Source organism: Diadema setosum, chromosome 17 (genome assembly GCF_964275005.1).
Source record: "Diadema setosum chromosome 17, eeDiaSeto1, whole genome shotgun sequence".
In the NCBI taxonomy this organism is placed as follows: Eukaryota; Metazoa; Echinodermata; class Echinoidea; order Diadematoida; family Diadematidae; genus Diadema; species Diadema setosum.
The window spans coordinates 13,843,881-13,855,812 of record NC_092701.1 but is presented as its reverse complement, the minus strand read 5'-3'; the positions used below and the strand labels follow the sequence as shown (position 1 = coordinate 13,855,812).

General features: G+C 37.9%; 2 protein-coding genes across 2 annotated transcripts; one reads left to right on the top strand and one right to left on the bottom strand.

Annotated features, from left to right (window-relative positions):
- Positions 1-1,464: 1,464 nt before the first annotated feature.
- LOC140241194 (MIF-like protein mif-2) lies at positions 1,465-4,627 on the bottom strand. Its single transcript, XM_072320953.1, has 3 exons — positions 4,520-4,627; positions 1,954-2,132; positions 1,465-1,591 (listed from the first exon to the last, which is right to left on the bottom strand). Exons 1-3 carry the CDS (start codon positions 4,625-4,627, stop codon positions 1,465-1,467), a joined length of 414 nt encoding a protein of 137 aa, XP_072177054.1.
- A 2,748-nt stretch (positions 4,628-7,375) lies between these two features.
- On the top strand, positions 7,376-10,775 carry LOC140240689 (macrophage migration inhibitory factor-like). The gene is made up of 3 exons (XM_072320444.1): positions 7,376-7,483; positions 9,155-9,333; positions 10,697-10,775. Exons 1-3 carry the CDS (start codon positions 7,376-7,378, stop codon positions 10,773-10,775), a joined length of 366 nt encoding a protein of 121 aa, XP_072176545.1.
- Positions 10,776-11,932: the final 1,157 nt, after the last annotated feature.

Genomic DNA, 11,932 nt, shown 5'->3' with positions numbered 1-11,932 from the left:
TTGGATTGATTTCACTTTGACTGTACAATGAGCAAAAATAACACGACATAATCATTAACCTCACAGCCCTACAGTAGAATAGCACCTCATGATTAAGAACAATGAACACAATAAAACAAACAGCCTCGAAAAAAAAAAACTGAAAAATATTAGAGAAACGTTCAGAAAAAAAAACTAGATATTCATCATTTGATACATGCCAGCCTAAAAGTCAGAAGTTAAATATCAGGAAATAATACTCCAGGGTGCACTTCAAAATAACAATGGCATTCACATAAAAGTACATGCTCAAGGTGTACGTTGAACACGCCTCAATCATCCAGTAATGAATTCCAATCAAAAGGTTGGAAACCAAGAGAAGATAATTGTATTTCCACTTCGCTCTTTGCACATGGTAAGATGATTGTCTTGTTTTGATAATATTTCTGTAATGACGAACTCCTCAAACAAGAATCGGCAGATTTTTACTTCCCTATATAGCATCAGCGCTACTTCAATAAACACTCTAATTTCAGGCGACACTATCCTGACAGAATATTTGACGATATACACTGTATTTGAAAATTAGCGCTGAAAGTCTTGTATTCATCAGTGGAAATTTGACAATTCCCTACATTTATAATCATGATTATTATTCATCGATATCAATTAACGGCTATTGACGAGTTATTAGATGGCTGCTTCAGTCAAATCTCCGTACCTTACGTTTTAGAAACAATAGAGAAAATTGAGATGGTATGAACTCTCCGGAAAAAAAAATACACCACTCCTTTATTCACCATTAAGAAAAACATGCACATATTGGGTAATCTTTACTTGAAGGAGATCTATAGCGTGATTCAATAAGATAAAGTACAGTTAAAGTGATTTTTGTGAATTTTAAAGTTTGCCGCTTACAGGTCATGATATAGGCTCATACTTCACTCGGTGCTTTCAAGGATTTCGAACAATTTCGAATAAAAATATACCCTCGGGGAAAAGACTTGCCCATCTTTTCACTTTTCTTCAGTGAACAAAAAACAAAACAAAAACAAAAACAAGAAGATTCAGAGATAGTGTGAATGGCTATGGTACAGTGTTTGTCACCCTAATCCGAGAGTGGATCTTCACTGTGTATAATTAATTCATGGAGGTGGATAGCGCTCACCGGCAATGAATGAATGAACTAATAAGCGGCAGTGACGGAGTGATGCTACACCACGATATCTATATACTCATGTCTATATTCTCACAGTCGGATAACGAACAAATTTGATTAGCAAACGCAAGAAATAAACATAGAAAAATAAAACCCAAAACTTTAATTGTGGCGTCAATCTTTCATCAATTGATAACAAGATTTAAAACAAAAAGAGGAGGTTGACATTTTCTGGAGGGGCGATTGCCCCCCCCCCCCCCCACCACCACCATGCTATTTACAGAGCGCTGTGGTTGACTTGGTTCGACCTGCTTCCATCGTAAAAGCTACTTCCTGAGATTCTCGTAAAGCTTCAGCGGTTTGGTTGCTTTGTAGTGGGGGATGTCCGAAACCAGTCTCTTGTTTCCAAGACCAATATGATACGGGTTGTTATGGTGCATCATGAAGAAGCAACTGTATGGGATGAAAGTGAAAAAAAGACAATTCTATAAACCACTATGGTGTAAAAATCGAAGTTTCCTGTGGTGGACTGAATCGTATACATGAAGTCATTGTTAGCTTCCGAAAAATCATAGCAGCATTGTTCAAGTTCATTTGTGCAATGTAATTGATTATCATATTTATGATGACATTGATTCCAGCATCAGCTTTTATACTTTGCCCTACAATATAAAAAAGTTATTGGATTTTGTGTCACTTTCTGTCACAGACTGATGAAGTCATACACACAAACTTAACTACATTTTCTAAGGGTTTTGAATGCCACAAGAATTGTCTTGTCGTATACAGCAAATGACTCCATGATATCTGCCCACCTTGTCTGCGGGAGTCCGATTTCCTTCTCGCAGAAAGAAAGCATCTTGGTGGCGCCGTCTCTGTTCACATCAGGGTTGTCGAACGCGCCCACTGCGTGAAGCTCAAAGAAGCCCCAGTCTGCTTCTGGTTTGGCGGCTCTACACATTCGTTTACTGGTTCGAAGCTCCACAGTTATAGACTGCAAAAACACAAAAGATTCGTCGACCTGTGTCATCTTCAACATATTTATTTATTTATCTATTTTTTTTTTTTGGTATGATTGAACCAAAAAAAAAAAAAAATGATCACAATCATACAACGTTGACATCTTTATCATCTGTATAGATTATCAAAACTCTTAAAATTGTCGATATCATAACAGTCATGTGAAAACAAAAATATGTACCCGGGTATATGAAACACGTGGTAATTAAGCACTACCTCACCATACACAAAGAAACAGACACATGGGGCGGGGGGGGGGTGTAGCAGCAAGGAAGCATGCATGAATTTCTGAACGATATGAACAAAAAACAAAAATCCCTTTTTGTTTTTGCTTTGTTCGTTGTTGTTGTTGTTGTTGTTGTTTTGTCGTTGAATGGTATATATATATATATATATATATATATATATATATATATATATATATATATATATTAATTTGCACCGTGTTTTCCTCGAAAAGATGTTTATGACATAATTATAAATATAAAATGGACGTAACAGTCTTATTGACAAAAAGGATAATTTTGCAATAGAACAAAATAATTTGCCTTGTCTGGGCGATGTTCTGTGTACAGCTTAAAGGGAATGGCTAGTAACTGATCAGTGTGAATCAGTGGGAATGCTGGGGGATGATTGTTCCAATCCTTGTGGGATTACATTGTATATCTATCGTTGTGTGAAAATTATTTGCTTCAGGATGGTCTCATATTCAAGTAATGTGCAGTTCAATGTTTCCAGGTTTCCTGTACAGTGACAGGGCGATTAAACTGCACATTACTTGAATATGAGACCATTCTGAAGCAAATAATTTTCACACAACAATCGTTATTTACTCTTAAATGAATCCCGCAAGGATTGGAACAATCATCCCCCAGCATTCCCACTGATTCCCACTGATCAGTTACTAGCCATCCCCTTTAACCCTAGTCAGGATGGGCTTTTTGGACCTTGCTAAAACCGGAGGGGAGGGGGCGGAATCCGCCGCCCCCCCCCATCTCTGCCATCAGTGGTGCGATCGCGACGAAATTTGGCATGCTCGACACCCACGTCGGAATCTACAAGACTGTGTCGTAAAATTCTTTTTTTAATAATCAATTTCTAATTTCAATTAATTAGTTATACACATTAAGCCCAAGGTCATATTTTAGCCTAATTAAATGCATTGAGAGTCTACTTTTTGGTGTGTATATCTGTTGTAGTATATTCAGCAATTTTACTTCATAAAAACTTCGAAAAGTTATTTCAATTCTTATGTACTTCTTCGTTTTTTCGACATTTGTTTTTTTTTTTTCTCTCTCTCTCTTTTATTGGACTCGAATTGTCACTGACCACTTTTCTGGGATAGCATAAATCGACCAAAGTGATTAATTGTAAAAATAATCAGGTTTTTATGAGTTTCGTGACAGAGCACTGTTTTTCATAGGAAATTTACACAAAACTGTGCCAGTTTTGGGGGGACATGCAGTTACAAAAATGGGCGTGGCTTCGCAAAAAATACGCGCGGACGTTGCAAATTTGGCCTCCAAAGCGCGAGACTTGAACAAAAAAGTAATGAAGCCTCGTGACGAAGCCTTCTCGCGTTACAGAATTGTAGCACGAATCCTTTTAGGGTTAAAAGAGAGTTGTGGATTATATTATGGCAATGCACATGAACACAAAACCCTAAAATATTTTCTGGCACTGTTTGACATGTATAACAGATATAAAGGGCGGTGAGTTGGCTCAGTCGGTAGCGCGTCTGCCTCACGATCCTAGGGGCCCGGGTTCGAACCCGAGTCTGGACTGCATGAGCAATGTTGTGTGTAAGCATACCGTCCACTCTAGCAAGAAGCAAAACACTCTGTCCCTCGGATAGGACATAAAATGGAGGTCCCGTGTATGAGAGAGTAACAACTCATGCATGCCCCACGTAAAAGATCCCACTTCATTCATTCATCGCAAAGAGCAGGGTGTTTAACCCGGTGAAGTGGTCCCACCTCACATCCAACTGGACCCCATGGAAGCTTAGCGTAGCTGAATATGGGTTTTCCAGCCATCTTCTCAGATGGAAATGGACAAACAATAAACAAAATTTCAAATCTTTCATGCGACGGCAAAGTTTAGATCTTGAAAAAAAAAAAAGTATATACCTCTGCCCTTCTCTGGCTCCCAACCCCCCTCCCCTATTATATAACACACACACCAAAAAAAAAACAAAACAAAACAAAAAAAAAACCTCAAACAGACAAACAAACGAACGAGGACCACAGAACACACAGGCACACATGAGGAATTCAATTGACAACAACAGTAAATTAGAAAACAATATTCCTTTTAAATAATAAGTGATATTACAGAAAAAAAAAACATGGAAAGAATTACCATTTCCGGAGACTTGGTAAGTTCAGATATCAGCTTAGAGAGCTTCGCATGAAATTCGTCGGTCACCCGATCTGCACCCATGTTGGTGTGGAAGATACACAGAGGCATGATTTTAACTTCTGTTCACTTTGGAATGTTTCAAATTTGGAGAAACTCGACAGAGAGCTCCTTGATGTGACCGTTGCGTTGCACAAACTATGACTACCAACACTGGTACTACCAGGATCTCTAAAGCATTGATATCCTCCAACTTGACACACAACAGAGTTCTTCTAAGGAATGCTAGAGTGACCCTGCTACCTGCCTGACGCGTAGCGTACCAGCATATTTACGTTGTAGAAAAAGTCCAACAAGCGCGCTGCAGCACTACCATTAGATATACATGCTTAAATTGAAAAGAAGAGATGGGAAATTGGATACTTTTGAGCGTTGAGGATTAATGTAATCCTATGCTACATAAATCATGCCTTGGGTTTTCTCACTCTGAAAAGCAGGGTATTATGCTTAGTGGAGCAGAAACGAAACAAAATATGCATTTTATACACTAGCTGATTTTATGATTTATATTAGGCCCTTAGGTAAGACCATAAGGGTTACAGCGATTAGCGACTTTGAATCAAATCGAACAGAACTGACATAATAAACCGATACAAAATTGTGAGGTAAAGTTATAATGAATGACAATAGTTATCAATTGCATGTAAAAAAGTGTAAACTCTTCGAGTTTGTATAGTCTGCATGGAATTCCGTGTAATCAGCTTACTCTCAAACACTATCACAGCTGCCGTAAGTCTCATCATAGAGTTAACTGGAAAGAACAACATCAGATATACTGTATGAGCCACACTCGTTACAGAATATGCAAAGGATGTTTTTAAAGGTATATTGAAGGAACAGCCATACAACTTGATATTTACTAGTACACTTATGATATCGCTCCATTTCTCTATATAGTTGGCCACTTTGTACTGACGTTACGGGACAACATAAAACTTAACTGTGGCAGGACACAAACGATATTGCTGTATGTGAGTGTGTGTGCAGAGTGTGTGTGTGAGTGGAGACCCTCACAAGCATCTGTTTCTATGTAGCTTCCCACCGCACACAATTTTATTCATCCGTCATGAATGTAATGTACTTGATATTGATTTCAATTGATTTTGTGTCATGAAAACGTTATGGTCTTTACATACTGAACCTATAATGTATGTGTTACTTTACATTATCATGGATGGATGTTGCAAATACAATACTGTATTTGTGTGGAAACTTAATAAATGAAATGAAATGAAATTGATATACATGCTATAGGCCTACATACATAGGGCGGATGGGTGGGGGCGTATACCCCTCCACTTGATTTTTAAAGCTAAACATTGGTATTTTATTTTGTTATGAGCATTACTGCTGTATTGATAGATTCTGTATCTGCAAACACATATGCTCGCATAATAAGGTAGAACTTACGTTTACCCAGTTAGACCTACCTTCCGGATGATTAATGATAAACAAGATTTTAGTGGAAGTGACAAATATAGTTTGTTTTCTAAGATTCATGAAAGTGTCCGATTGATGATTTAGGCCTATAAATAGGTAAAATATTAATTGTCGTCAAGTTACCTATAAAGCCATTTGATGGTGCACAAATTGTGCATAAATCATGGGATACATTGTGTATTTCTAGTTTCATGTGATAAAACATTTTTCTTTCAGCAAAAAGTCCCCGCCCCTCCCGAAATTTTCAAGAAGTTTGACGGATGCATACGGGAAACAGCGTATATGGCCAGTCGGTCGGTCGGTAGGTCGATCTGTTGCAAATTTGGCGGATCAATGTACATGTACTTTTTTCAATTCTTGAGCGATTAACTTACAATTTGTCATAAATGTGTGCAAGACAAATTTTCTTAATTATGCCCTATAATGTGTTGTCATGGTAACAGAATTTATCTTAATGAAACCGTATGAAAATATTGTAGAATAGGCTTACTCCTCTCCGTTTTTTAACCTAAAATTTATCATGTACCTGCAAGCAACATAACTTTTAGATGTGCAAAACACATCTTTAGTCAATGTTTGCTTGTTGTTGTTTTTAAGACAATTTCCAACCCAAGTTGTCCACCAGACCGTTGAATTTAAATTACATGCAAGAGATCCCTCGTGAGGGAGGGGGATACCCCTGACACGTCTTCCTCCATCCCCACGCCCCAACCCCCACCCCCGGGATCACAGTAACTTTGCTCCCTCGATCGCTTGCTTGCTTGCTCCCCGAGATATCAAACATCACTATTTTGGACCTTCACCCACCCCAATTTTTTTCTTTTATTATGGCCGTGGTCAGTCCATTTTGAATTAATCAAGGCGGGGCATATCGTTTTGCCTTCTATGTCCCCCTTCCCCCACATCACCCCCCCCCCCCCCTGCATCGAATCGCCGTCAGTGCATGTTACTACCATTCACTGAAATAAATACAAGAACACTGAAGAGCTCAGAGAGAGCCTAAATAGATGCAAGTTGTACAACTAAAAAAGCCCTCAGATTTGCTTCTTGTCGAAGCAGCACTGCCAGGCAAACTCGCGGATAATACACTGAGCGATTTCAATCAATAACGTCGTCACACACGATGTTGAGGGCATACCATCAGAAACAACACAATCATGTGAAAGGAATATCATCACTCCATTGTGTCTCCTGATAGCTCAGACCTAGCCTTCTAATAGTCTATTCTGTTGTAGGCCATAACAGTCGCCATCAAAAACTGGTTACACTTGTTACCTCTTCTTTGACTTGAGTTGACTTCACTTTTAATGCTTTCTGATTTATCTGTTTGTGGTATAGCAAATCGTATTTCACTTCAAAATGATGCGCTGTGTTGTTCACACCAACCTCCCAAGCTCCACACTTCCCGAGTCTTTCCGAAGCGATCTCTCCAAGACTTTATGTCAGCGGTATGGCTTAGAAGCAGAGGTGAGTATACCTTTCAAAATAATGTTATTACTGTATAAAATTGCAAACAACTCGTAAAAATATAAAATACTTCAAGTGAAACCAAAAATGTGTAATCCAATGCTATGCTTTTTCTGTTTCATTTTAACGACAGCCGATGTTATATATGCTCTTCATTCATTATGTCATATCTCACCATAGCTTATCAGTTTTGAATCTAGACAAGTATGTCTGAGATAACTAGAACATCCTCGCCAACTGTGTACGTGCATCTGCAACGTGCACTTTCCAGATTCTGGCGTATGATTTTTCTGGCTTCCACTCACTCATGGATCCTTTTAAAGTTTTCATAAAAGAGTGTTGCTATACAAGTGATAAGAATTACACAGCAGACGAGGAGATGATGTCGTGTCATCACAGATCTTTGATTTAATTGAACCTAATCTATACCTTATTTCCTTTCTTAAAGGAATTACATCCATCGCGTCGAATTATTGTAAAGTTGTAACAGCCTAGCAATGACGAATATAAAAGGATAAAGTTATGTACAACATATTTGAAAGCTTGTTAAGTCGGGATATCATCATCTGTTTCGAATGTGGGTTGCACCTGGTATCGTTTAAATTGTTTCTTGAAATATGCGAAATTAATGATTCCGTCACCTTAAAAAAAACAAAAAAAAACAGTTGTCAGGGAAATTTAGCAGTCGTTGTTTGCTTCATTTGGCTCTGTTGATTGACGCTAACGTAAACATAATTTTAAGTGTGGAATGTCACTTTAATGGTGATAGTAATCATAATTTGCTTCATTATTCCATGCACAACTCTCCCTTCATCAATTCGTTTCTTGGCCATTGCGATATAGAGACTCGATAGCACATACGAACAGTTTTAGTTATTCATTCGTTTATTCATTCATTTTGCAGGAAAATATTTTGACCAGCTTTTCATGAGTTTACAATAATGATTATATTCTGCAGTGTCTATCTCTACTTAAAGGACAAGTTCGCCAATATATAATTATGTGTGAAATGTGTAAATGCAGCATTATTTTTTATAACACATCAATGAAGTTGAGGAAAATCGGACAATCCGTTCAAAAGTTATTAATTTTTAAGATTTCAATGCGGCCACCGCTGAATGAGATGACTACAACAGTTTGTAACATCACAGCAGGACAACAATATACAGAAAATATAAAGAGAATTCTATAAAACTTTATTTTTTTTTAATAGAAAGTACACATTCCCCTAACACGTTATTGAAATATGTATGAAAGGTAAAATTGTTCCCCCTACTTTGTGAAAGAGGTAAGTCAAGTGCCCTTTCAGTTTTGCTAGAAATATGAAAATATGTTGAATTCTGCTAATATTGCCTTTCATTTAATCCACATAGGTGAAATTGTCCTTCAATCCATTCAGGTTATTCACAAAATAAAAATCCAATTTCTACTCAACATCAGCATTCATCGTTCATACAGATAGATTATGTTCTTAATGCTGTATTCTGCTCAAGATACAATCCGTTTTCTCCCGTCTTTCAAAAAAAAAATACACAAGAAAAACCCAAACCAAAAAAAAAAAAAAATATGACGCGAGATAAAACTAAGACACAAAACGGTTGGGGCCGCCGGAGCTATACGAGAACAATGTATTATATGACTATGCCTTCTATACTTCCTCCAATCCTGCAGAACCTTACCGTTTGGATTCGAGAAGGACTCCGCTTGATGCGTTCTGGCACTAGTGATCCATGCGGGTATTTAGAGCTGTTCGGTTGTGAGGAAGTCTTCGCACATGAGGAGACGAACAGAGGAGATACCACCGCTCTCCTTGAGCTTCTCTCAGAGAATTGCGGGATACCACTTGAAAGGTAAGCAATGGTGAAACGCTTTCAGAGGGATGCGTTCTACAACCAGGACTTGATAGCCCTAGCTCGTGTAAAGGGGGAAGGAATTTTCACGAAATTTGCAGGGTGTGTTTAAAATGAGGTAAGAAAGGAAAGATGAAAATTTGGGGTCATGAAGTCAAAGTTCATAAGAGTCGTAAAGGACATTCAAAAAATTGATTCCCCAATAACTCAAGACCGGATGATCGGATTTTCACAAAACATGCATTGTGTGTTCATAATGAGGTAAAAAAGAAGAGATTAAATTTGGAGTAATGAGGTCAAAGGTCTAAGGTCATATGAGGTGTCGTAAAGGACACCGAAAAAGCTAGTCTCCCAATAACTCAAGAACGGATGATCGGATTTTCAACAAAATGGTAGGGTATGAAGTAAGAAAGAAGAGATAATTGGGCCATGAAGTCATGCGGTTAAAGGTCATAGAGGTCATAAAGGACATAAGAATCTCAAGACATACATTTTCAATTTAAATTGACCATACCTGTATATATATATGTACGTATATATTGTTTGTTGGTTTATTGTCTTATCATTTTCCGTGATACTGTTGTAACGTGACACAATGTAATCTGTTCTATGTATAGCGCCTTGAGTATTTTTTTTAGGTAGAAATGAGCGCTTTATAAGAGTCTCACTATTATTATTATATATTACTGGTAAGCTTAATCTCCCAATAACTCAATAACGGATGCCCGGATTTTCGCCAAACTTATATACCGTCTTGATAATGAAATAAGAACAAAACGATTACAAATGGGGATCATGTGGTCAATGGTCACAGTGGTCATAAAGAACATAATATAAGCTTAATCTCCCAATAACTATAAAAACGAAGGATCAGGTTTTACAAAAACTTGCAGGGTTTGTTCATAAAATGAAGAAAGGAATGACTAAATTTTGGGTTATGAAGTCAAATGTCAAAAGTCACAGGGGTCATAAAGGATATAAAATGGGCTAAATCTCCCAGTAACTCAATTGATGATCACATTTTCACCTCGATAGTTGTACTGAAGATACACTGCAAAATAAAATTAGGATTTCATGTCTGCTTGGCGAAGGTCTGCTCTCTTGGCCCGAGAGCTCCTCTAGTTCATTATGTAATATGGCTGTTGTAATCACATGTATTTCTGTTGTGACACCAATTAACAATTATACTAACAACATTTCTTCAATATATGTTGTAAGCTGTCTGTAAGAAAATTCTTCAAAAGTGTGCAGAAGAAATTAATATATTGTCAGAGTGCTGATGGCGGTATTACAGCTTCATTATATGTGATTACATTGTGTCCTTTTCTCTCCCTTTCCCTCTCTGATCTATCACGTTCGTTAGATTATTCGTCTTGATGCGGCCACAATGGGACACAAACTGGGGCATATCTGGTGGACAGCGCCTTCTGGCAGATGCTTAGAAGAAAGAAAACGTGGATCCGTGTCATTAGTAATGGTCTCATGCAACATGCCTTGCTTTTGAATGCAAATGCAAAGTTGGGGCCTCCAGGTTGTATCGTCACATGGAATATTGTAGGGATATGTTTGTGTACGTTGCTTGTTTGGGGAATTGCTACAGAAAATAAATCTGTGGGGTAGAGACTGGCTGATCAAGGATGAATAACCCATACTGTTTGAGAGTGTCTTGTGATGAACGAAGACTCATAATAATTGTCTTATTAAAGATTACAAATTGTAAGTTATTACAAATTAACCTCAGCTAACCGGAAGAAAACGTTCAATGAGGGTTTACATCTGAAGATTTGTGTTAATATATAATACGTGTATATATATATATATATATATATATATATATATCATGATCAACCATGCCATTGGAAGAATTGTCACACCGCTCAACACTTTTATCATTACAAACACTCAAAACATCCGAGTCAGAACTGACTCGGAACTGGGTCCGTTGGGGTCACACACCGTTCCGGGTCAGAAATGACTTGGAATTTGGTCATGAAGACCCCGAATGGGGTCACCCTGACTCAATTCATGACTCTGAATGGGTCATATCTGACCCCATTCCTTGTCATTTTTTACCCGGAACGGTGTGTGACCTCAACGGACCCAGTTCCGGGTCAGTTCTGACTCGGATGTTTTAAGAGTGAATAATGCGCTGTCGTATTATTTTAGGAAACATTTCGTGATATCTTGAACCATGAAGCAGTGCAATGGGCATTATAATCACTGAGGCTGAATCTTGAAAGGTCAGTCATGCTATGTTTCAGGGGCGGATCCAGAAATTCCGTAAAGGGGGTGCGAAAAAAATTCTGGTGCCGCTTATTTCTTTGTATTTCTGTTGTTTTTAGAAAAAATAAAGGGGACGCCCGTTGCGCCCCCTCCTGGATCCGCCACCGCTGTTTCACGGTGCAACCTTCAAATTACATGTTGGCACCTTGGTGTTGTAGTCAGTGATGCTAAGTCTTGCAGCTTTATATATATATATATATATATATATATCGTACCACTCAAAAATTACCCCATGTTATTAATCGTGTCATAGGACAATTACGTGTAGTAATGGCAATTTTGTCAAACACAATGATATCATCGATCACAGTCTGAC

Coding starts and splice junctions, on each gene's coding strand:
- LOC140241194 (XM_072320953.1), bottom strand. CDS start 4,627: ATGCCTCTGTGTATCTTCCACACCAACATGGGTGCAGATCGGGTGACC. Junction 2,133..4,519: donor TTACCAAGTCTCCGGAAATG/GTAATTCTTTCC, acceptor GTGTTTTTGCAG/TCTATAACTGTGGAGCTTCG. Junction 1,592..1,953: donor ATCGGACTCCCGCAGACAAG/GTGGGCAGATAT, acceptor CATCCCATACAG/TTGCTTCTTCATGATGCACC.
- LOC140240689 (XM_072320444.1), top strand. CDS start 7,376: ATGATGCGCTGTGTTGTTCACACCAACCTCCCAAGCTCCACACTTCCC. Junction 7,484..9,154: donor GGTATGGCTTAGAAGCAGAG/GTGAGTATACCT, acceptor CCAATCCTGCAG/AACCTTACCGTTTGGATTCG. Junction 9,334..10,696: donor TGCGGGATACCACTTGAAAG/GTAAGCAATGGT, acceptor CACGTTCGTTAG/ATTATTCGTCTTGATGCGGC.